We start from the raw sequence: 25,687 nt of genomic DNA on the forward strand, positions 1-25,687 counted from the left end.
AGTGCAAGTTCAGCAGGCCTGAACGCAACTATTGTGTGAAAAGGGAAAAGAGTTGCTGGGGTGGTGAAGAGTCTCGAGCACTTCAACCCATACCTCTACGGTGCCGAGTTCACCATCCGGACTGACCATGCTGCCCTACAGTGGTTGAAGTCGCTGAAGGTAGCAGAGGGTCAGCTGGCAAGGTGGGTTAGGCGCCTTGAACAGTACAACTACCACATCGTCCACCGCCCGGTCGTGTCCATTGCAACGCTGACAGCCTGAGTCGACGCCCGTGTGAGGCTAGTTGCTCACACTGTGTCCAAAAGGGACTCTGATCCTGTGTGCCTCCGTCTGCAGGTGCTGGAATGCTCCACTAAAGGGGATTATATTGGCGTAAGGCACAGCGTGAGGCTCTGACTTTGCTCCCATTGCCCGGTGGTTTTGAGGCTCTCATGGACGCCCCAGTTGGGAGGCTGTGGCTGCGGAGAGCCCCACCACAAAGTGTCTGGTGGACCAGTGGGAAACTTTACGAGTGGATCAAAGGGGTTTTTGTTAGTGAAGCGCTGGGTTGCAGTTGAGTAAAGTGGACAGTGACACGTGGGTAGTTGTAGTACCCAGAGCCATGCGTGCTGAGTTGCTTGAGGGAATTACATGCCGGTGTTACCAGTGGCCATTGGGCGAGAAAAAGACCCTGAGCCGTCTCTGTCAACGCTTCTACTGGGTGGCATGAGAAGTTACGTGTCTGAGGGGTGTAGAGCATGTGATGTGTGCAGTGCAAAGAAGGGCCCCGCTAGAAAGAACCGTGCCCCGTTACAGGTTTTACTGTGTGGGAGCACCCATGGAAAGGTGGCAATAGACATTGCTGGTCCGCTGCCTCTCACGCCACAAGGAACCGATACATCTGTGTGGTAATGGACTATTTCTCAAAGTGGCCTGAGGCATATGCACTACCCAACCACGAGGCCGAGACCGTGGCTGGCGTTTAGTGAATGAATTCATTACCCGTTTTTGGGGTTTGCCTTCTGAACTGCACTCTGACCAGGCCGTGAATTTGAGTCACGGGTGTTCCGTGAGTGTTGCGAGCTGGTAGGGTGCGCAAAACACGGACGACACCCCTCCATCTACAGTCCGATGGTTTGGTGGAGCGGTTTAACCATACCCTTGCTCAACAGTTAGCCAAATATTGCAGGAAAATTCAGGAAGACTGGGACGTCAAGCTGCCCGCCATGCTCATGGCCTACCGGTCTGCTTTTGCATGAGGTAACAGGCTTCACACCTGCCCGACTCATGTTTGGCCGTGAGCTTTAGGCTAAACCCGTGGATTTGACCACAGGGCGGGCCCCCGACGTGAACTTGCCAACTGTCACATCCAGCTATGCAGTGGCACTGCAGGAGAACCTGCGGAGGTGCACCGACGAGTGCGTGGGAAGCTCAAGGTAGCCGGCCATGGGCCCTGAAGGAGACCTATGACCGGCGCATGAGGGAAATGAGGTCCCAAAATAGGTGACAGAGTGTGGCTGCATAACCCGTGTCGGAAGCGAGGGTGGTGAAAAAGAAGATGACGTTAGCCCCAGTAGCGGGGATGAGGGCGTGGCAGACGCTGACCGAGATGAGGACGAGCATTTGGATGGTGAGGGCGATGCAACAGACGACAATGGTGACCATGAGCCAGGTCCTTGGGACAGGAGATACCCCTCTGGGTACCACTGCCAATCTACCGCCGTCCACACCTCCTCCAGAGCGACCCCAGGAGAGCGAAGAAGCCGCGCTGGATGAAAGATTTTTGTGTTTCTGAGAACTGATTTTACAATTACGGTTACTTTTGTTTGAAAGAATTTGTTTGTTCCTGAGGACTAATTTTATGTAAATTTCTGTAGTTTGTTTCAGGTTTTGGTATGTCAGTGCCGACGGGGCGTCTGCTTGATAGGGGGGAATAGTGCTACGCCAGTGGGTCTTTGTCTCTGTGTGAAACATGTTTTAACATGAAAAGGATGACCTGGGGGATGTGTTAACATGAAGGGACCTCGGCAAACATGACGCAAATGGCTGTGAGCGGAGGGGCCGAGGAAACAAGCCCAAAATAGACGCGGTTGGGTGCTGCTCCTGTGAAGACCTCGTGTGTGCCTTTGTGACCTGATATAAACTTTGTGTTGCCCTGTTATAAGCTGTATCATGCAGTGTGGCATGCTGGTTTCCCTGTATTGTGCCTATAGAAAAGTGTACGGGTAAATAACTTGTGTAAATAAAAAAAAAACTGCCATTTTGTATTTTTTTTCATGCCCTGCCTCGCCTCGTGGTGTTTCCCCAGTGGTGTTCTGGGACGCTGTGGTGCTCGGTGCCTCTTGGAGCTGTTCAGTGTTCACGACCCTGTGAATAGCAGCCGTCTGCCTAGCCTGCCCCTGGTGTTGGTAGCAGAGACAAGGCGGTCGGTGTAACAATATATATATATATGTGTGTGGGTTTGTGTGTGTGTGTTTGTGCGTGTGAGTCAGTGAGTCGGTGAGGAGAGAGTGTGTGTGTGTGTTTGTGTGAGTGGTAAGAGTGAGTGAGTGAGTGTGTGTATATACTAATATATATACAGCATACACATATACACATAAATATGCATGGGTATGTATACCATATTACATATTTTATCATATGTATATTTTGGTATATATATGTATATTATATATTTATTTTTTTTTTTTTTTCACTACATCTTTCCGTCGCTTTAGATTTTTGCTGACCACACACACATATGTGGGGTGTGTGTTTTTTGAGTGTATGTATATATATATAGCTATGTAAAACATAAACAAAAAAAAATATCAATTAAATTATGTATTTTCCTATGTCTGATAACTCAAGCATACCCGTCATTGGCTAAACTTGATGTGATTTAAATCACCTTTATTTGACCTAGTCAGTCTTTGAAATATTTATCGTAAGTGTTTTTTCAGTGAATTTTCTAATAACAATAGTAAAAAATAAAAGAAAACGAATATATATTATATATATATATATATATATATATATAATATATATATAAATTTCATATAAATTGCATTTGATAAAGGCAACAAGGTGGGGCTTAACTTGGAAATTACCAGCTGGATTTTTTCAAGACCCGGGGTAGAGCTTTCCTGTTTCAGAATGACTTGCTTCGGACGATTTCCTTCCTTTGCGCTTTCCCCTGGGAATCGGACGCCGTCAACCCGAGTGAATGCCTTTCCGATCTGGGTCCGCAGCTGGGAATTATTTGCATCTAAGTTTTACTGTGATGCTGTGTCGCGGTATCATTCTTGGAGGATGTCAAAACTGCCAATCGTTTGAGCCAGAGTATGGAATACTACTTATGAAGGTATCAAATCATGAAGGAGGAATATGTATATGCTGCACTCTTTAATTTGGAATACATGTGTTGCCTTATCAGGGTATCATTCTAAGAGAACATCAACTCAATAGCCAGGGATCCCATTTCACAAACTCAATGCTTTTGAAGACATTCATGAATAAAGTCAATTTTGGCCAGGACAGTTCCTTGTTAGTGCCTCCTCGGCTATGTTCATAGCCATGTTCATAACGCAGGAGTTCATGAGGGACTTCTTGACCTCGATGAAATGTAGCATCTGAAAGGCAGAAGGAGCTCGGATGAGAAAAAAGAACTTGCATTGAAAACAAATGTAAATACAATATTTAACAAAAGTGTCGCCTCAAGAAATACACTCCTAATACTCACGTCAGGTTGTCTGGGCAACTCAGGCAACTCGGAAATGGCTTCTGTTAAGAACTCTCTTGCTTCTGAATTTTGTGTTGCATTAATCTTTGTCCACAGCATTTCCATGACCTTAGTGTCGACTCAAGTAATACATTCCTGATATTTACGTCTGTGCAAATTAATGATCCAATTTAGTCTTCGAATAAGCAATTCCAAACAACTGATGGCACTAAAAGATGTACATTTTCTTTTTGCTTTCCTTTAGATCCCAACTGATGTCAGGGAAAGAGAAAACCGCAGCTAATACGTCAGATGTGATACGGAATTTAAAATCTGAACTAATTCTCACAACTCCGAATAACAGCTTCTAACACACACACACACACACACACACAAATATATATGGACGTGTGTGTGTGTGTGTGTGTGAGTTAGAAGCTGTTATTCGGAGTTGTGAGAATTAGTTCAGATTTTAAAATCTGGCTTTGAAGGCGACCGTTCAGTGTCATTACGATCCTCCATACAAAAGAAAAACTGGCGAATGAGAACTGTTGCACATCTGATCACTTTTGTTCCTTAAGTTTTCATTCTCTCTCACTAGATCCCAGCACCAAGCTTGAAGTGTCTAAGACTTGAAATCAAGGTTTTCATGATCTGGGGGTCACTAGGACGCAGATGCCAGAGGACACATGAGCTACCTCCCCCCCCCCCAGTTCTCATAAGGTCCCCAACCTGTTCCACCACACTTTAAACACGGGGAAAAACTTCTAGTCAGAAGCATACTTTGCCACACTTTGGCATTTCAATGACTCATTAGCACACTACTGAGGTGATCACTACCCTTCATTGCCTTTCTCTGAAAGAGAGAAACTGCAAAAGAATTATATATATGTATATATACATATATACATATATATCCTGTATAAACATTACTATATATGTATATATAAAATATATTTATGCATATGTAATATATGGAAGAAAAATTCACAATGCAAAAACTATATTTATTGCATTGTTGGTTTTTCTTCCATAGTGTCACCGCGGAAGAGTGATTTACTATTCATATGTAATATATATAAATATCTATGTGATATATGTATATTTTCAATATGTATGCATATATTTGTACAAATATATATATACATATATATACACACAAACAGACGCACATACACACAACCACCTATATTTCCTTGTAAGAGTTTGGACGTGCATGTGTAAACTCAAATCGGTGACCTGTTCACAGTCTCCCCAGTGTCACTAGAAGAAGCAATAGATTGGTAGAATTAAACTGCCTTCAGTTTAAGGCCAAAATAATTGAAAAAGTAAAATCTTATTCAAATTCGGGCACACCGACATCCGTCCCCATGCCCCCTCGCACACGTCCTCCCCCCGTACACCCCCCCCATTAGATTGCTTAGATCCGCCTAGTGGTTTCCGTCATCATCCTGATTCTCGACTTCAAGCACGTGATGGGACATCCGTGGATAGGAAGAAATTCAGTAATATGTTTTCATTAAATTTCACGCCATGCTTATTACCACAAACGAAATTAAAAAGACAATAGTTTAGTATTTGCTACACAATGAAACAAAATCTTAATGGAAAACAAGCCACCTTTTCAGAGTTCTGCCATTCATATTGCAAATCATGCAAAGTCAGCAATTCTACGACGGACAAGGCCAATGGTGTCCTGGCCTGACGACGGAATCCACAGGATTTATATATATATATATATATATATATATATATATATATATATATATATATAAAATGTTTTGTGATCGAACGTGAGCTTTGCTATCGAGTACAAGAGACCTTATTATAAATTCGAAAGAAAAGAAGAAAAAGGTTAATCCTTCAAAAATAAAATCGAAAATAGCATGACTGTACTGGATGTATATGTATCAATATGCATCAAAACTTAAGCATATTCTTGCCAACCAAAGTCCAGTAAATAAATATTTTTTTATTTGTAGAACGAGCAATGCAAATCTGTTTTGATTTCCATCCAATGCAGCCCTGTCTACAATAAAAATGAATAAATAAGAATCATGTGATAAATGCCTCCTACCAATATTTTCTAACCTGCGAATATATATATATATATATATATATATATATATATATATATATATATATATATATATGTTGTTTGTGTGTGTGTGTTGTGTGATTGTATGTGTGTTGTGTTTGTGTGTGTGTGATACCTTTATATTTTCTTATCTATCGATCTATCTCTCTAGATATATATACTCGGATATATAAACACATACACATATATACATACATATATGTATGTATGTGTACGTGTGTATGCTCGAGCACACATAAATATACATATATACATATGTATATTTGTATATATGTATGTACGAGGCCGCGGTATCCGAGTGGTTAGAGCATCGGACTCAAGACTGTCACGACGGCAAATTGAGTTCAACGGTTCGAGTCACCGGCCGGCGCGTTGTTCCCTTGGGCAAGGAACTTCACCTCGATTGCCTGCTTGGCCGCTATCCGGGTAAAACCGCTAGCCGGGTAAATAGAGATGGTGACTCGATACAAAAAAAAACACCGGGAGGAAGGCAACGGCAAACCACCGCTCTAAATTGCAAAGAAAATCATGAAAATCCATGATCGCCAACATCCTTGTAGGACAGGGCATTAAGGCCGCGGCGGCCGAGTGATTAGAGCATCGGACTCTAAGACTGTCACGATGCCAATCTGAGTTCGAGGGTTCGAGTCACCGGCCGGCGCGCTGATCCATTGAGCAAGGAACTTCACCTTGACTACCTACCTAGCCATTAGGTGGGCAAGCCAGCCCAAGTCAGTGCTGGTTCCAAGCCCAGATAAATAGAGAGAATGATTACCTAAAAAAGGTAACACCGGCACTCTCCGTGGAAAGGAACTGGGGACCCTACCACGTACTCACTCCAAGAGCATCACAACATGAAAACTACAATTAAGTATCATGTTGTGACCACGGGGGCTCAAACATGAACCTACGGTTAAAAAAAAAAAAAATGTCTGTGTACGTGTGTATGCTCGCACATACGTATATATTATATATATATATATATATATGTATATATGTATGTATGTGTACATATATATACATATATATGTAAAGTATATGTGTGTATATAGACATATATATGTGATTATATATATGTATATGTACGATATATATATTATATATATAATATATGAATTATATATATATATATATATATATGTACATATATCAACTATATAATTATATATTATATGTGCTTCTCCGTACATATATACTATTACATTGTATACACAAATATAAAATGCATATACACCCACATACACATACATGTGTATGTATGTATAAATATATATGTGTGTATGTAGAAATATGAGTATATATATATATATATATATATATATATATATATATATATATATATATATTTATTATTATGTATGTGTGTGTGTTGCTTATCTATACACACATATATAAATACATACATGTATACATACACACGCACATATGTATGTATATTTATATATACATATATATTTAATGTTTATACATATGTGTATATATATGTGTGTGTGTATGCAGATATATTCCTATGTAGACATACATATACGCATATATATACATATACATATATATACATAAAGTTTTTATTTGCAATCTCCTTTCTTTTTTTTTTTCTTTTACCACATCTTTATGGTGTTTTAGAGCATTTTCTTTGAAAATGGTTCAGTAATAACACTGGTAGAAAAATAAACGAAACAAATATATATATATATATATATATATATATATATATATATATATATATACATATTTGCAATGAATAAAGGCAAAGAGGTGGGGCTTAACTTGGAAGTTACCAGCTGGGATTTCTTCAAGACGGAGTAGAGCTACCTGTTTCAGACTACCTTGCTTCGGACGATGCCTTCCTTTGCGCTTTCCCCTGGGAATCGGACGCCGTCAACCCGAGTGAATGCCTTTCCGATCTGGGTCCGCAGCTGGGAATTATTTGCATCTAAGTTTTAGTGTGATGCTGTGTCGGGTATCATTCTTGGAGGATGTCAAAACTGCCAATCGTTTCAGCCAGAGTATGGAATACCTACTTATGAAGGTATCAAATTATGAAGGAGGAATATATATATATGCTGCACTCTTTAATTTGGAATACATGTGTTGCCTTATCAGGGTATCATTCTAAGAGAACATCAACTCAATAGCCAGGGATCCCATTTCACAAACTCAATGCTTTTGAAGACATTCATGAATAAAGTCAGTTTTGGCCAGGACAGTTCCTTGTTAGTGCCTCTTCGGCTATGTTCATAGCCATGTTCATGACGCAGGAGTGCATGAGGGACTTCTTGACCTCGATGAAATGTAGCATCTGAAAGGCAGAAGGAGCTCGGGTGAGAAAAAAGACTTGCATGGAAATCAAATGTAAACACAATATTTAACAAAAGTGTCGACTCAAGAAATACACTCCTAATACTCACGTCAGGTTGTCTGGGCAGCTCAGGCAGCTCGGAAATGGCTTCTGTTAAGAACTCTCTTGCTTCTGAATTTTGTGTTGCATTAATCTTTGTCCACAGCATTTCCATGACCTTAGGTACGTTGAGCTCCTCGCCATCCTGAAGTAAAAGACAACAGAGCATTCCTCTAAAAGAACACAGCATGATGCAGCGAAGTTAGTTTAAGTATATACTGAAACTGAATGCGAATATTTCGCACTTAACTCGTGAGTAAAGAAGCACGTACCAGGACTCCATGATCTTGTAAGGCGCATATCGACACTTTTATCCGGCTTTCGGCCGTGATACCTTTGAGTTCTTCGCGGAAGCACAGCACATGCTTCAGGTCGGGAATCATGTCAGAAGCCAAGACAGGGTGTGAAGCTGACCAAGGCCAAAGAAAGGCGATCAGTAACTAGTCCGCAGGAAAATCTCATGCAATGATCAATGACATTAATGTCTGCTTGAGAAATATAGAAGAAATTGCTGTTAACATATCCTCCATTTTTGTTCCGACTAGAGAGGTAAAACGAATAAAAACTTACTCAAATGGGCGTGGCCCTCATTTCCGAGGCATTCCTTCATTTTTTCTTTCATGCTACTCATTTCTTCTTCGGATGGCATCAGAATTTCCATGCATATTTGTTTAGCTGCAAAGAAGTCATGGAAAATATAAATTTATCCAGAAGGAAAAGCTAAAGGCATTCGCAAGTGATTATTTCTGCTTCGAATATTTGCTCATCGTGTTAGCCGATGACTGACGCACCTTCATGAAGAGCGCTGTGGATTTCGTTATGTTTGTTGTGATTCATTCCGCTCGCGACTACAGCGAGTGCCGCCAGCAACAGGATCGTCAGCGTCTTCATGGTGGAAGTCTGTGGGTTATAGATTAGTGTGTAACCTCTCTAGGCGAAATGAATGCCGTTGCTAATCCAGAACAAGACCTTTCTACTTTAAGCCCTCGCACACAGCTCATCGATCGGTGCAAAATTAAATCCGTTCCCCGTAAGTGACCAGCATACTCCAGGCGCTTAACTTGTCTGCGCCTGGGCGTGGCGCAAGCAGAACGGATGAGAGGTGCCAACCTTGTATGCTGCAGGCTAGGTTATATTATGCGCGCTCTTGCGCGAGGAAGTTGGCTAACGTCCAGATCAACATGACCATTTCATTAAGTGCTTGCCCAAAAACATACATCGATACTAAATGCACGAATTCAAGTCCAGTCCGATAAGTGACCAAACATACTCATGGCTTACTGTGTCGTGATACAACGATTTCGTGCGCAGCAACAAAGGTGTAGATCACTTGGATGTGCTTGCTAGCTTATATATGCGCGCTCTTGCCGGCGAGGAAGTGGCCTAAACGTAAATCAACATGATTTCACCAGTCCTCTGTGGCCACATGATACGTTTTCAAGAATGTTTTAATGATCCAATTTAGTCTTGGATAAACATTCATACAATTTTGGCAAAAAAATATACATTTTCTTCTTCTTTCCTTTAGATCCTAACTGATGTGGTCGAGAAAAGGAGAATTAAACCACAGCTAATACGTCAAATGTGTACTGAATCAGCTTTGGGGCTTGAAGTGTCCAAAAGACTTGAAATCAAGTTTTCATGATCTTGGGGGGCACTAGCTGCAGAGCCTGATTCACAGAGGCTCGTCCCCCCAGTTCTCATAAAGACGCCAACCTGTTCCACCACACTTTAAACACTTTAAACTTCCAGTCAGAAGCATATTTAGCCACACTTTGGCATTTCAGTGACTCATTAGCCACTGCTGAAGCGGATCTACCATTTCATTGCTTTCTCTCAAAAAGAGCACTGCAATAAAAAATATATGGACATATCATGCTATAAATATTGTAATATTTAAATTATATTATATTATATATATATTATATGTAATATATATATTAATATATATAAATTTTATTATATATATATGTGGGTGTGTTGTGTGTGTTGTGTGGTATGAAATTATTTTATATATACATATATACTGTATACATACGTTATAGCCCATATGTAATAAAATATATAGAAGAATATTTATATATGTATATTTCAAATATATATATAATAATTTATATATATGCATACACACATCATGTTGACTGTAAGTAATTGTGCAACTTTCTCCCTAAATGACGGCACGTCTTTGTGTTACTACAACGATTAATGATGACCTCGTCCATGCTTGGCTAAGGTCGCGTTCCAGTGCCTTGGAACAAATCACACAAACCACGTGTATTTCCTTATAAGAGTTTGGACGTGCATTTGTAAACTCAAATCAGTGACGTGTCCAGTCTGCTTAGGTCACTGGAAGAAATAATAGCTTGGTAGAATTAAACTGTCTTCAGTTTGAGGTCAAAATATTTGAAAAAAACTAAAATCTTATCCAAATTCGGGCACATCGACATCCGCCCCCATGCCCCCTCGCACACGTCCTCCCCCGTACACCCTCCACATTAGATTGCTTAGATCCGCCAGTGGTTTCCGTTAATCATCCTGATTCTCGACTTCAACCACGTTTTGGGACATCCGTGGATATGAAGAAATCCAGTAATATGTTTTCATTAAATTTCACGCCATGCTTATTACCACAAACGAAATTAAAAAGACAATAGTTTAGTATTTGCTACACAATGAAACAAAATCTTAATGGAAAACAAGCCACCCTTTCGGAGTTCTGCCATTCATATTGCAATCATGCAACGTCAGCACCCAACGACGGACAAGGCCAAGGGCGTCCTGGCCTGACGACGGAATTCACAGGATATTTTCTGATAAAAAAGAAACTTTTGTGATCGAACGTGAGCTTTGCTATCGAGTATAAGAAAAAAAATTATAAATTCGAAAACATAAAAGAAAAGAAAAGGGTATTCGTCCATGAATAAAATCGAAAAAGCACGTTTGTACTATATATATATATTTATATGCTCCAGAACTTAAACATATACAAAAGCCATCCAAAGTCCAGTAAATTGACATTGCATTTACTTAAAAACAAATGCAAATGAGTTTTAGTTTCTATCTACACCTGCAATGAAAGAGAGTAAATAAGAAACAAGTGACAAAAGCCTACAAATTTAAAATTTTCTACCTCAAACAGAATGTGTACACATACAGACGTGTGGGGTGTTAAAATAATAATATATATATATATATTATATATTATATATATATATATATATATTATATATATAATGCCATAGTACAAAATAATAAATATATATATAAAAAATAATTATTATATAATATATATATTATATATAATATATATATATATATTTCAAAATGCATATAAAATATATACATATCTATACAACATACATACATATGTACGTGTTGTGTTTGGTGTGTGTGTTATGTATGTATAATTTATACACACAACATTCCATATATATGTTATATATATATATATATATATATTTTATATATAAAATATATTATATATTTACATAATTACAGTCCTGTTTTGTGTGTGTTGGTATATATATATATAAGTATACATATAAATTAAATATACATATGTAAAATACATATGTCTTCACATATGTTTTATATGTACCCATTTATCTATCTATATACTATACATATATTATACATTTAGATAGATAGACAAATTTAAGTATACCATGTTATGTATATAATATATTTTTTTATATATCTATCCATCTATCTCTCTAATCTTTTATATACATATATGTACAAACATACATCATAATACACACCATAAAAAAATAGCACCATATATTATACATTCATATACTATATGTATATGTATATTTCTTATGTGTGTTTGTGTACCTATGTGTGTTCTATTTACTTATCCATCTATGTCTTAATATATATACTTGGATGTAAAATGTATATATCACAGAATGTGCTATATATATATATTTATTATATATATATAATATATATATATATAATATATACAACACACATATGCTTCTTGTGTTTATATATATTACACATATATAATATATTTTGATATATACATTAATTATATACAAAATTTGTTTTATATACATCTATGTGTATTTTCTTTATATATGTACATAGATACTTGTATATGTTAATGTATTACACAACCAACACATACACAACACACACACACACACACACACACACACACACATCTATATACATATACAGTACTTATATAATTTTTGAGACCAGTTTTTTTTACCTCCCTTTGGGTTCTGTACAATATATACTATGAAAAGGACCACACCTGTATATTGCTTTGGGTCGATTATTCTGTGGACTATAGAATTTTACTAAATTAGCTAGAAAAAAAGGTGTCACATATGATATGTGACCCTTAACACTGTTCCTGGATTTCTGGTTTCCAGTTTTACTATTTATAATACGTGCAAATGCATGCACTACCACACTGACTAAACCTAGCCCTTCTACTATGCAAATTGAATCAAGACTGCTAACTGAAACACATGGGTGGAGGAAAGGACCTGAGTCAGGCAGATTTTTATGTTATTGAAGGTTATCTACAAAAATACCTCTAAGTCAACAAGAAATAGCCAAGAAAGTGAGTGTTTCCAAACTGCTGTTGCAAAAGTGAGAAGAAAACTTGATAACTTGGAAAACTTTGAACCCAATTGAAGATAAATATGGTTAAACATAATCGCAACAGGCCAATAAATAAACCTATGACATCGAGTATACAGTCGGAAAAAGATAAATGAGATGGGATACCATGCCTGCGGGCCAACTAAGGTGCCAAGGCTATGAGGAAGGAATAATTGGCCTGGGGAAAGGCTCACAAGGATTGGATATCCGAGGATTGGGAAAGGGTTAATCTCAATTAAATCTTATTTCTGACTACCGTTTTATATGAGTCAAACATAATTTAGTAAAATACATATGCATACTGGAAAAAAAATATGTTAGTTACAAAATACTACATCTAGTATGATCTTCATGTTTGGTTCAAGAGTGATATCAAAAAGGTTATTTATTTGAATGTTCCAGTCATTTCATAACTTACACTGTTATTTTTATTTTCAGGTTTGTTTCTCTGATGAATCTACGGTAGAAATACTGATGGACAGATGAAAATTTCTTGGAAGAACCAGCTTCGAGAAGGACCACCCCGATTGCCAGAGCACAAATAAAATATCCGACCAAGGCGATGGTGTGGTCTGATCTTTGTCATGGGTACTAGTAGATTTGAGATATCTGGATATCGTGACATCACTGAAAGATGTCTTTTGTCACAGCTCTATCAGTGTGTTGTACTGTTTATCACTAGCGTGTTTGTTGTTATTATAGAGATGTGGCTTAACCATCTATTTCAGTTGATGATGTCTTACCGCAGCATTTAGTGCGCATTTAATTATCAATCCCGTTCCAGTGTCATTTTATTCATGTTCCAGAGAATACTTAGAAGACTGAGGACTTACACGTATTTTTGACCATATAATTATGCAAATAAATAAGTATTTGTCAGTTAAACACAAAATATAATATATTTTACAAGGATTTATTGTATGAGAAAGAAATAAAAGTAAACCAGAAATTAGTAACTACGCAATTTTCAGGGGAGACTATGATATACCTATAATTCAGGGAACACTTCGATATTACTACAAGTGCTACCTGATAATGACTGCATTTTCAGGTATGATGGAACTCCCTGCCAACAGCCAAAAGTGTTTTAACCTATTAGATATTTATGGGGTTAGAGTGTTTTGAGTGTCTTGTAAAGTCCAGTTTTAAACAGTATAGAATGTTTATAGAAAGACATAAAAGACGAGGTAAGCCAAGTAGAATGTACTAACATAGTTGGGCTAATTGAACGATCGATGAAGGTATGGAGTAAAAACCTAGAAATCATTCGAGGCATACCGAGACGCGTTGCTACAGTGATTAAGGCTGAGGGCGGCTATTTTTTTTCTGATGTCCTTTAGCAGTTTACGCAGTTAAAATTAGGAATGATAAGTTGCTTTCATTTTGGGATACTATTCTGCCAAAATGGTTGTGACCGACGGTGGTATTGATAATCACGTCAGTAGTGTATATGCACACATATACGCAATATATATTATATATATATATATATATATATATGTACTATATATATATTGCTACGCCAGTGGGTCTTTGTCTCTGGCGAAACATGTGTTAACATGAAAAGGATGACCTGGGCATGTGTTAACATGAAGGGACCTCGGCAAACATGACGCAAATGGCTTGTGAGCGGAGGAGCCGAGGAACAAGCCAAGATAGACGCGGTTGGGTGCTGCTCCTGTGAAGACCTCGTGTGTGCCTTTGTGACCTGATATAACTTTGTGTTGCCCTGTTATAAGCTGTATCATGCAGTGTGGCATGCTTGTTTCCCCCTGTATTGTGCCTATAGAAAAGTGTACGGGTAAATAACTTGTGTAAATAAAGAAAGACAGCCATTTTGTATTTTTTTTCATGCCCTGCCTCGCCTCGTGGTGTTTCCCCAGTGGTGTTCTGGGACGCTGTGGTGCTCGGTGCCTCTTGGAGCTGTTCAGTGTTCACGACCCTGTGAATAGCACGCCGTCTGCCTAGCCTGCCTGGTGTTGGTAGCAGAGAGACAAGGCGGTCGGTGTAAAAATGGTGTCAGGAGTGGGATTTGTGATATTTGATCAGTGAGAGCGCCGATTTATCATGTTCTCCAAAGATGGCGGCGCCATGAGGAGAGGAGGCTATGACTGAGGCAGGCTGGAGAAGGGGATCGAAACCCAGCCGTCCTCGGTTCCCGGGACCCGACTTGGGTAAGCTGCCCTCGAACCAGCACGATGCAGGTGGAGGGCTCAATAGATGGGAAGCCATGCCGCCTGACAGTGGACACTGGGCTGAGAAGACCCTAGTGCGGCTGATATGTTGGCCAATATGCAACTTCCAGACGCACCACAGAGACTGTGTGGTGTCACGGGGCATTGTGTGCAGCTCAAGGGGCCAGTGGAGGCTCGTATTGGCGTGGGCAGCACGGTGCAGCGGCTGCCGGTGTATGTGGCCGATCTGGACGAGCACTGCTTGCTGGGCCTTGACTACCTGACGCAGAGTAAGGCGTGTGTCGACCGGAAGCTGGTGAGGGTGCACGGTGAAGATGTGCCCTTGCTTCCAGAGATTGGCTGCGCAGAGGTAGTTACGGCTGAACGACTGCACCTTGCCCCCAGGACAGAGTCTAATCCGGTGTCGATTGTCAAGAGTGATGCGTGGAGTAGAGGCCTCGTGGAGCCATCCAAAACCTGCAGCTGGCTGATGGCGTAGCAGTTGGGCAGAGCCTTGCTGGACCAGGGAGGGGTTAGTTACAGTGTTGGTAGCCAACTTCTCCGATAAGGCCCAGAAGGTGCCAACTGGTGCAAGCTGGGCACTTGTGAGGAAGTGGAGCGTCCAGAAGAGTCGTCGGGGAGCGAGGAGTTTGGTTGGTGTGGGCCGTTGCCTGACTTCCTCGAGGACTTGGCGCACCGGAGCGCCGCTAACCTGACAGAAGCACAGACAGAGAAGATGCGTCACACCCTGTCTCAGTATGCAGATGTGTTTAGCAGGGGTGACTTGGACCTGGGCCGCACTGGTTTGGTGAAGCACCGTTTTAACACGGGAAGTTTTTTGCCCATCATGAGCCCCCCCCCCCCCACGACGTATTGCACCAACCAGACGAGAAGAGATGCAGCACACTGTCAATGAGCTAGCGGCACAGGGAGTGATTGAACGGTCAGACAGTCCATGGTCATCAGCGGTAGTCCTGGTTGAAGAAAAAGGATGGCACACAACGCTTCTGTGTGGACTACCGGGCGCTGAATGACATGACTATCAAGGACTCATACCATTGCCGAGAATTGATGACACACTCGATGCATTGGTGGGGGCCAGGTGGTTCTCCACCTCGACCTGAAGTCGGTTTTCACCAGGTGGAGATGGCGGAAGAGGACAAGCCAAAGACTGCCTTTTCCTTCGGGCAAGGCCTGTGGCAATTCAACGTCATGCCCTTTGGTCTCTGCAATGCCCCTGGTTGTTTCCAGCGTCTGATGGAGAGGGTGTTGGATGGCCTGCAGTGGAAGACGGCGCTTGTCTACATTGATGACGTCATCGTCTTCGGGAGCACCTTCGAGGAGAGTTGGAGCGGCTAAAGGAAGTACTACAGCGGTTGAGGAAGGCCAACTCAAACTCAGCCCCAAGAAATGCTCGATGTTCCAGCATGAGGTGCCATTTCTGGGGCATGTAGTCAGTCAAGACGGTGTGCGCACCGACCCACAGAAGGTGGTGGTGGTGGAGAAGTGGCCAGTTCCCACCAATGTGGCGGAAGTCAGGAGCTACCTGGGCCTGTGCACATACTACCGCCGCTTTGTACAGGACTTCGCCAGTGTAGCGGCTCCTCTTCCACCGACTTACATGAAAAGGGGAGTGCTTCCAGTGGGGACGAGGCGTGTCAGTCTGCATTTGACAACCTGAAGAAGGTGGAAGCACCGGTCTTGCCCTATCCGGACCCGGAGCTCCCTTTCCTGTTTGGACACTGACGCTAGTGCGGAAGGCATCGGGGCAGTTTTGTCACAGATAAAGGACGGGAAGGAGTATGTCGTGGCCTACTACAGTGCCAAGTTCAGCAGGCCTGAACGCAACTATTGTGTGACAAGGAAAGAGTTGCTGGCGGTGGTGAAGAGTCTCGAGCACTTCACCCATACCTCTACGGTGCCGAGTTCACCATCCGACTGACCATGCTGCCCTACAGTGGTTGAAGTCGCTGAAGGTAGCAGAGGGTCAGCTGGCAAGGTGGTTAGGGCGCCTTGAACAGTACACTACCACATCGTCCACCGCCCGGTCGTGTCCATTGCAACGCTGACAGCCTGAGTCGACGCCCGTGTGAGGCTAGTTGCTCACACTGTGTCCAGAAGGACTCTGATCCTGTGTGCCTCCGTCTGCAGGTGCTGGAATGCTCCACTAAAGGGGATTATGAGTGGCGTAAGGCACAGCGTGAGGACTCTGACTTTGCTCCCATTGTCCGGTGGCTTGAGGCTCTCAGTGGACGCCCCAGTTGGGAGGCTGTGGCTGCGGAGAGCCCCACCACAAAGTGTCTGGTGGACCAGTGGGAAACATTACGAGTGGATCAAAGCGGTTTGTTAGTAAACGCTGGGTGCAGTTGAGTGAAGTGGACAGTGACACGTGGGTAGTTGTAGTACCCAGAGCCATGCGTGCTGAGTTGCTGAGGAATTACATGCCGGTGTTACACAGTGGCCACTTGGGCGAGAAAAAGACCCTGAGCTGTCTCTGTCAACGCTTCTACTGGGTGGGCATGAGAAGTGACGTGTCTGAGTGGTGTAGAGCATGTGATGTGTGCAGTGCAAAGAAGGGCCCCGCTAAAAGAACCGTGCCCCGTTACAGGTGTACTGTGTGGGAGCACCCATGGAACGGTGGCAATAGACATTGCTGGTCCGCTGCCTCTCACGCCACAAGGAAACCGATACATCTGTGTGGTAATGGACTATTTCTCAAAGTGGCCTGAGGCATATGCACTACCCAACCACGAGGCCGAGACCGTGGCTGGCGTGTTAGTGAATGAATTCATTACCCGTTTTGGTGTGCCTTCTGAACTGCACTCTGACCAAGGCCGTGAATTTGAGTCACGAGTGTTCCGTGAGTGTTGCGAGCTGTTAGGGGTGCGCAAGACACGGACGACACCCCTCCATCTACAGTCCGATGGTATGGTGGAGCGGTTTAACCATACCCTTGCTCAACAGTTAGCCAAATATTGCAGGGAAAGTCAGGAAGACTGGGACGTCAAGCTGCCCGCCATGCTCATGGCCTACCGGTCTGCTGTGCATGAGGTAACAGGCTTCACACCTGCCCGACTCATGTTTGGCCGTGAGCTCAGGCTACCAGTGGATTTGACCACAGGGCGGCCACCCGACGTGAACTTGCCAACTGTCACATCCAGCTATGCAGTGGCACTGCAGGAGAACCTGGCAGAGGTGCACCGACGAGTGCGTAGCAAGCTCAAGGTAGCCGGCCATGCCATGAAGGAGACCTATGACCGGCGCATGAGGGAAATGAGGTACAACATAGGTGACAGAGTGTGGCTGCATAACCAGTGTCGGAAGCGAGGGTGGTGAAAAAGAAGATGACGTTAGCCCCAGTAGCGGCGATGAGGACGTGGCAGACGCTGACCGAGATGAGGACGAGCATTTGGATGGTGAGGGCGATGCAACAGACGACAATGGTGACCATGAGCCAGGTCTTGGGACAGGAGATACCCCTCTGGGTACCACTGCCAATCTACCGCCGTCCACACCTCCTCCAGAGCGACCCCAGCGAGAGCGAAGAAAGCCGCGCTGGATGAAAGATTTTTGTGTTTCTGAGAACTGATTTTACAATTACGGTTACTTTTGTTTGAAAGAATTTTGTTTGTTCCTGAGACTAATTTTATGTAAATTTTCTGTAGTTTGTTTCAGGTTTAGGTATGTCAGAGCAGACGGGTCGTCTGCTTGATAGGGGGGAATAGTGCTACGCCAGTGGGTCTTTGTCTCTGTGCGAAACATGTGTTAACATGAAAAGGATGACCTGGGCATGTGTTTAACATGAAGGGACCTCGGCAAACATGACGCAAATGGCTGTGAGCGGAGGAGCCGAGGAACAAGCCAAATAGACGCGTTGGGTGCTGCTCCTGTGAAGACCTCGTGTGTGCCTTTGTGACCTGATATAAACTTTGTGTTGCCCTGTTATAAGCTGTATCATGCAGTGTGGCATGCTGGTTTCCCCCTGTATTGTGCCTATAGAAAAGTGTACGGTAAATAACTTGTGTAAATAAAGAAAAGACTGCCATTTTGTATTTTTTTCATGCCCTGCCTCGCCTCGTGGTGTTTCCCCAGTGGTGTTCTGGGACGCTGTGGTGCTCGGTGCCTCTTGGAGCTGTTCAGTGTTCACGACCCTGTGAATAGCACGCCGTCTGCCTAGCCTGCCTGGTGTTTGGTAGCAGAGACAAGGCGGTCGGTGTAACAATATATATATATATGTGTGTGTGTGTGTGTGTGTGTGTGTGTGTGGAGTGTGAGTCGGTGAGTGAGAGAGTGTGTGTGTGTGTGTTTGTGTGAGTGCGTAAGAGTGAGTGAGTGAGTGTGTGTATATACATAATATATATACATGCATACACATATACACATAAATATGCATGGATATGTATATACCATATATACATATTTTATCATATGTATATATGGTATATATATGTATATATATATATTTATTTTTTTATTTTTTTCACTACATCTTTCAGTCGCTTTAGATTTTTTGCTGACACACACACACATATGTGTGTGTGTGTTTTGTGAGTGTATGTATATATATATAGCTATGTACACACATAAACAAAAACAATATCAATTAAATTATGTATTTTCCTATGTCTGATACTCAGAGCATACTGTCATTGCTAAACTTTGATGTGATTAACTCACCTTTATTTGACCTAGTCAGTCTTTGAAATATTTTATCGTAAGTGTTTTTTCAGTGAATTTTCTAATAACAATAGTAAAAATAAACGAAAACGAATATATATATATATATATATATATATATATATATATATATATACATATAAATTGCATTTGATAAAGGCAACAAGGTGGGGCTTAACTTGGAAGTTACCAGCTGGGATTTCTTCAAGACGGAGTAGAGCTACCTGTTTCAGACTACCTTGCTTCGGACGATGCCTTCCTTTGCGCTTTCCCCTGGGAATCGGACGCCGTCAACCCGAGTGAATGCCTTTCCGATCTGGGTCCGCAGCTGGGAATTATTTGCATCTAAGTTTTAGTGTGATGCTGTGTCGCGGTATCATTCTTGGAGGATGTCAAAACTGCCAATCGTTTCAGCCAGAGTATGGAATACATACTTATGAAGGTATCAAATCATGAAGGAGGAATATGTATATGCTGCACTCTTTAATTTGGAATACATGTGTTGCCTTATCAGGGTATCATTCTAAGAGAACATCAACTCAATAGCCAGGGATCCCATTTCACAAACTCAATGCTTTTGAAGACATTCATGAATAAGTCAATTTTGGCCAGGACAGTTCCTTGTTAGTGCCTCCTCGGCTTGTTCATAGCCATGTTCATGACGCAGGAGTTCATAAGGGACTTCTTGACCTCGATGAAATGTAACATCTGAAAGGCAGAAGCTCGGATGAGAAAAAGAACTTGCATTGAAAACAAATGTAAATACAATGTTTACAAAAGTGTCGCCTCAAGAATACACTCCTAATACTCACGTCAGGTTGTCTGGGCAACTCAGGCAACTCGGAAATGGCTTCTGTTAAGAACTCTCTTGCTTCTGAATTTTGTGTTGCATTAATCTTTGTCCACAGCATTTCCATGACCTTAGTGTCGACTCAAGTAATACATTCCTGATACTCACGTCTGTGCAAATTAATGATCCAATTTAGTCTTGGAATAAACAATTCCAAACAACTGATGGCACTAAAAGATGTACATTTTCTTTTTGCTTTCCTTTAGATCCCAACTGGTCAGGGAAAAGAGAAAACCGCAGCTAATACGTCAGATGTGATACGGAATTTAAAATCTGAACTAATTCTCACAACTCCGAATAACAGCTTCTAACACACACACACACACACACACACAAATATATATGGACGTGTGTGTGTGTGTGTGTGTGAGTTTAGAAGCTGTTATTCGGAGTTGTGAGAATTAGTTCAGATTTTAAATTCTGGCTTTGAAGGCGACCGTTCAGTGTCATTACGATCCTCCATACAAAAGAAAAACTGGCGAATGAGAACTGTTGCACATCTGATCACTTTTGTTCCTTAAGTTTTCATTCTCTCTCACTAGATCCCAGCACCAAGCTTGAAGTGTCTAAGACTTGAAATCAAGGTTTTCATGATCTGGGGGTCACTAGGACGCAGATGCCAGAGGACACATGAGCTACCTCCCCCCCCCCAGTTCTCATAAGGTCCCCAACCTGTTCCACCACACTTTAAACACGGGGAAAAACTTCTAGTCAGAAGCATACTTTGCCACACTTTGGCATTTCAATGACTCATTAGCACACTACTGAGGTGATCACTACCCTTCATTGCCTTTCTCTGAAAGAGAGAAACTGCAAAAGAATTATATATATGTATATATACATATATACATATATATCCTGTATAAACATTACTATATATGTATATATAAAATATATTTATGCATATGTAATATATGGAAGAAAAATTCACAATGCAAAAACTATATTTATTGCATTGTTGGTTTTTCTTCCATAGTGTCACCGCGGAAGAGTGATTTATTATTCATATGTAATATATATAAATATCTATGTGATATATGTATATTTTCAATATGTATGCATATATTTGTACAAATATATATATACATATATATACACACAAACAGACGCACATACACACAACCACCTATATTTCCTTGTAAGAGTTTGGACGTGCATGTGTAAACTCAAATCGGTGACCTGTTCACAGTCTCCCCAGTGTCACTAGAAGAAGCAATAGATTGGTAGAATTAAACTGCCTTCATTTAAGGCCAAAATAATTGAAAAGTAAAATCTTATTCAAATTCGGGCAACACCGACATCCGTCCCCATGCCCCCTCGCACACGTCCTCCCCCCGTACACCCTCCCCATTAGATTGCTTAGATCCGCTAGTGGTTTCCGTCAATCATCCTGATTCTCGACTTCAAGCACGTGATGGGACATCCGTGGATAGGAAGAAATTCAGTAATATGTTTTTCATTAAAATTTCACGCCATGCTTATTACCACAAACGAAATTAAAAAAACATAGTTTAGTATTTGCTACACAATGAAACAAAATCTTAATGGAAAACAGCCACCTTTTCAGAGTTCTGCCATTCATATTGCAAATCATGCAAAGTCAGCAATTCTACGACGGACAAGGCCAATGGTGTCCTGGCCTGACGACGGATCCACAGGTATTTATTATATATATATATATATATATATATATAATATATATAATGTTTTGTGATCGAACGTGAGCTTTGCTATCGAGTACAAGAGACCTTATTATAATTCGAAAGAAAAGAAGAAAAAGGTTAATCCTTCAAAAATAAAATCGAAAATAGCATGACTGTACTGATGTATATGTATCAATATGCATCAAAACTTAAGCATATTCTTGCCAACCAAAGTCCAGTAAATAATATTTTTTTATTTGTAGAACGAGCAATGCAAATCTGTTTTGATTTCCATCCCAATGCAGCCCTGTCTACAATAAAAATAATAAATAGAATCATGTGATAAAGCCTCCTACCAATATTTTCTAACCTGCGAATATATATATATATATATATATATATATATAATATATATATATATATATATATATGTGTGTGTGTGTGTGTGTGTGTGTGTGTGTGTGTTTGTGTGTGTGTGTGTGTGTGTGTGTGTGTGATTGTATGTGTGTGTGTTTGTGTGTGTGTGACCTTTATATTTTCTTATCTATCGATCTATCTCTCTAGATATATATACTCGGATATATAAACACATACACATATATACATACATATATGTATGTATGTGTACGTGTGTATGCTCGAGCACACATAAATATACATATATACATATGTATATTTTGTATATATGTATGTACGAGGCCGCGGTATCCGAGTGGTTAGAGCATCGGACTCAAGACTGTCACGACGGCAAAATTGAGTTCAACGGTTCGAGTCACCGGCCGGCGCGTTGTTCCCTTGGCAAGGAACTTCACCTCGATTGCCTGCTTGGCCGCTATCCGGGTTAAAACCGCTAGCCGGTAAATAGAGATGGTGACTCGATACAAAAAAAAACACCGGGAGGAAGGCAACGGCAAACCACCGCTCTAAATTGCAAAGAAAATCATGAAATCCATGATCGCCAACATCCTTGTAGGACAGGGCATTAAGGCCGCGGCGGCCGAGTGATTAGAGCATCGGACTCTAAGACTGTCACGATGCCAATCTGAGTTCGAGGGTTCGAGTCACCGGCCGGCGCGCTGATCCATTGAGCAAGGAACTTCACCTTGACTACCTACCTAGCCATTAGGTGGGCAAGCCAGCCCAAGTCAGTGCTGGTTCCAAGCCCAGATAAATAGAGAGAATGATTACCTAAAAAGGTAACACCGGCACTCTCCGTGGAAAGGACTGGGGACCCTACCACGTACTCACTCCAAGAGCATCACAACATGAAACTACAATTAAGTATCATGTTGTGACCACGGGGGCTCAAACATGAACCTACGGTTAAAAAAAAAAAATGTATGTGTACGTGTGTATGCTCGCACATACGTATATACGTAATATATATATATATAATATATATATATATATATATATATATATATATATATACATGTGTGTATTGTCTGTGTATACAGATATATGCATATACTATATATGTGCATATATATATTATGTATATGTACATATATAATATATATATATATATATATATATATATATATATATGTACATATATCAACTAAATAATTATATATTATATGTGCTTCTCCGTACATATATATCTATTACATTGTATACACAAATATACATGCATATACACCCACATACACATACATGTGTATGTATGTATAAATATATATGTGTGTATGTAGAAATATGAGTATATATATATATATATATAAATATATATATATATATATATATATATATATATATATATATATATGTATGTGTGTGTGTGCTTATCTATACACACATATATAAATACATACATGTATACATACACACGCACATATGTATGTATATTTATATATACATATATATTTATGTTTATACATATGTGTATATATATGTGTGTGTGTATGCAGATATATTCCTATGTAGACATACATATACGCATATATATACATATACATATATATACATAAAGTCTTTATTTGCAATCTCCTTTCTTTTTTTTTTCTTTTACCACATCTTTATGGTGTTTTAGAGCATTTTCTTTGAAAATGGTTCAGTAATAACACTGGTAGAAAAATAAACGAAACAAATATATATATATATATATATATTATATATATATATATATATATATATATATATTTATATATACATATTTGCAATGAATAAAGGCAAAGAGGTGGGGCTTAACTTGGAAGTTACCAGCTGGGATTTCTTCAAGACGGAGTAGAGCTACCTGTTTCAGACTACCTTGCTTCGGACGATGCCTTCCTTTGCGCTTTCCCCTGGGAATCGGACGCCGTCAACCCGAGTGAATGCCTTTCCGATCTGGGTCCGCAGCTGGGAATTATTTGCATTTAAGTTTTAGTGTGATGCTGTGTCGGGTATCATTCTTGGAGGATGTCAAAACTGCCAATCGTTTCAGCCAGAGTATGGAATACCTACTTATGAAGGTATCAAATTATGAAGGAGGAATATATATATATGCTGCACTCTTTAATTTGGAATACATGTGTTGCCTTATCAGGGTATCATTCTAAGAGAACATCAACTCAATAGCCAGGGATCCCATTTCACAAACTCAATGCTTTTGAAGACATTCATGAATAAAGTCAGTTTTGGCCAGGACAGTTCCTTGTTAGTGCCTCTTCGGCTATGTTCATAGCCATGTTCATGACGCAGGAGTGCATGAGGGACTTCTTGACCTCGATGAAATGTAGCATCTGAAAGGCAGAAGGAGCTCGGGTGAGAAAAAAGAACTTGCATTGAAAACAAATGTGAACACAATATTTAACAAAAGTGTCGACTCAAGAAATACACTCCTAATACTCACGTCAGGTTGTCTGGGCAGCTCAGGCAGCTCGGAAATGGCTTCTGTTAAGAACTCTCTTGCTTCTGAATTTTGTGTTGCATTAATCTTTGTCCACAGCATTTCCATGACCTTAGGTACGTTGAGCTCCTCGCCATCCTGAAGTAAAAGACAACAGAGCATTCCTCTAAAAGAACACAGCATGATGCAGCGAAGTTAGTTTAAGTATATACTGAAACTGAATGCGAATATTTCGCACTTAACTCGTGAGTAAAGAAGCACGTACCAGGACTCCATGATCTTGTAAGGCGCATATCGACACTTTTATCCGGCTTTCGGCCGTGATACCTTTGAGTTCTTCGCGGAAGCACAGCACATGCTTCAGGTCGGGAATCATGTCAGAAGCCAAGACAGGGTGTGAAGCTGACCAAGGCCAAAGAAAGGCGATCAGTAACTAGTCCGCAGGAAAATCTCATGCAATGATCAATGACATTAATGTCTGCTTGAGAAATATAGAAGAAATTGCTGTTAACATATCCTCCATTTTTGTTCCGACTAGAGAGGAAAAAAAACGAATAAAGACTTACTCAGATGGGCGTGGCCCTCATTTCCGAGGCATTCCTTCATTTTTTCTTTCATGCTACTCATTTCTTCTTCGGATGGCATCAGAATCTCCATGCATATTTGTTTAGCTGCAAGAGTCTGGAAATATAATTCGAAGAAGAAAGCTAAAAGG

The 25,687-nt window shown here is 40.7% G+C and overlaps 2 protein-coding genes across 3 annotated transcripts in view; both read right to left on the reverse strand.

Moving 5' to 3' along the window:
* Window positions 1-3,344: 3,344 nt before the first annotated feature.
* Window positions 3,345-25,687, reverse strand: part of LOC119571507 — a 46,867-nt gene continuing 24,524 nt past the window's right edge. Inside the window, exons 2-7 of one of the 2 annotated variants that reach the window (XM_037918788.1) lie at window positions 8,967-9,075; window positions 8,746-8,850; window positions 8,448-8,584; window positions 8,294-8,320; window positions 3,701-3,808; window positions 3,345-3,590 (exon numbers count right to left, since the gene is read on the reverse strand). In XM_037918788.1, the coding sequence (XP_037774716.1) occupies window positions 3,480-3,590; window positions 3,701-3,808; window positions 8,294-8,320; window positions 8,448-8,584; window positions 8,746-8,850; window positions 8,967-9,066 (588 nt within the window). In that variant the 5' untranslated portion in view covers window positions 9,067-9,075 and the 3' untranslated portion in view covers window positions 3,345-3,479. Of the gene's footprint in view, window positions 3,591-3,700; window positions 3,809-8,185; window positions 8,321-8,447; window positions 8,585-8,745; window positions 8,851-8,966; window positions 9,076-25,687 lie in introns of both variants that reach the window. The other variant, XM_037918785.1, reaches the window with a different exon arrangement.
* LOC119572524 overlaps window positions 20,114-25,687 on the reverse strand; it is a 6,512-nt gene continuing 938 nt past the window's right edge. The window contains exons 2-5 of the mRNA XM_037919633.1: window positions 25,539-25,653; window positions 25,238-25,374; window positions 24,976-25,110; window positions 20,114-20,357 (exon numbers count right to left, since the gene is read on the reverse strand). Of these exons, the coding sequence (XP_037775561.1) occupies window positions 20,274-20,357; window positions 24,976-25,110; window positions 25,238-25,374; window positions 25,539-25,653 (471 nt within the window). The 3' untranslated portion in view covers window positions 20,114-20,273. The remainder of the gene's footprint in view (window positions 20,358-24,975; window positions 25,111-25,237; window positions 25,375-25,538; window positions 25,654-25,687) is intronic.

Source organism: Penaeus monodon, chromosome 4 (genome assembly GCF_015228065.2).
Source record: "Penaeus monodon isolate SGIC_2016 chromosome 4, NSTDA_Pmon_1, whole genome shotgun sequence".
Lineage (NCBI taxonomy): Eukaryota > Metazoa > Arthropoda > Malacostraca > Decapoda > Penaeidae > Penaeus > Penaeus monodon.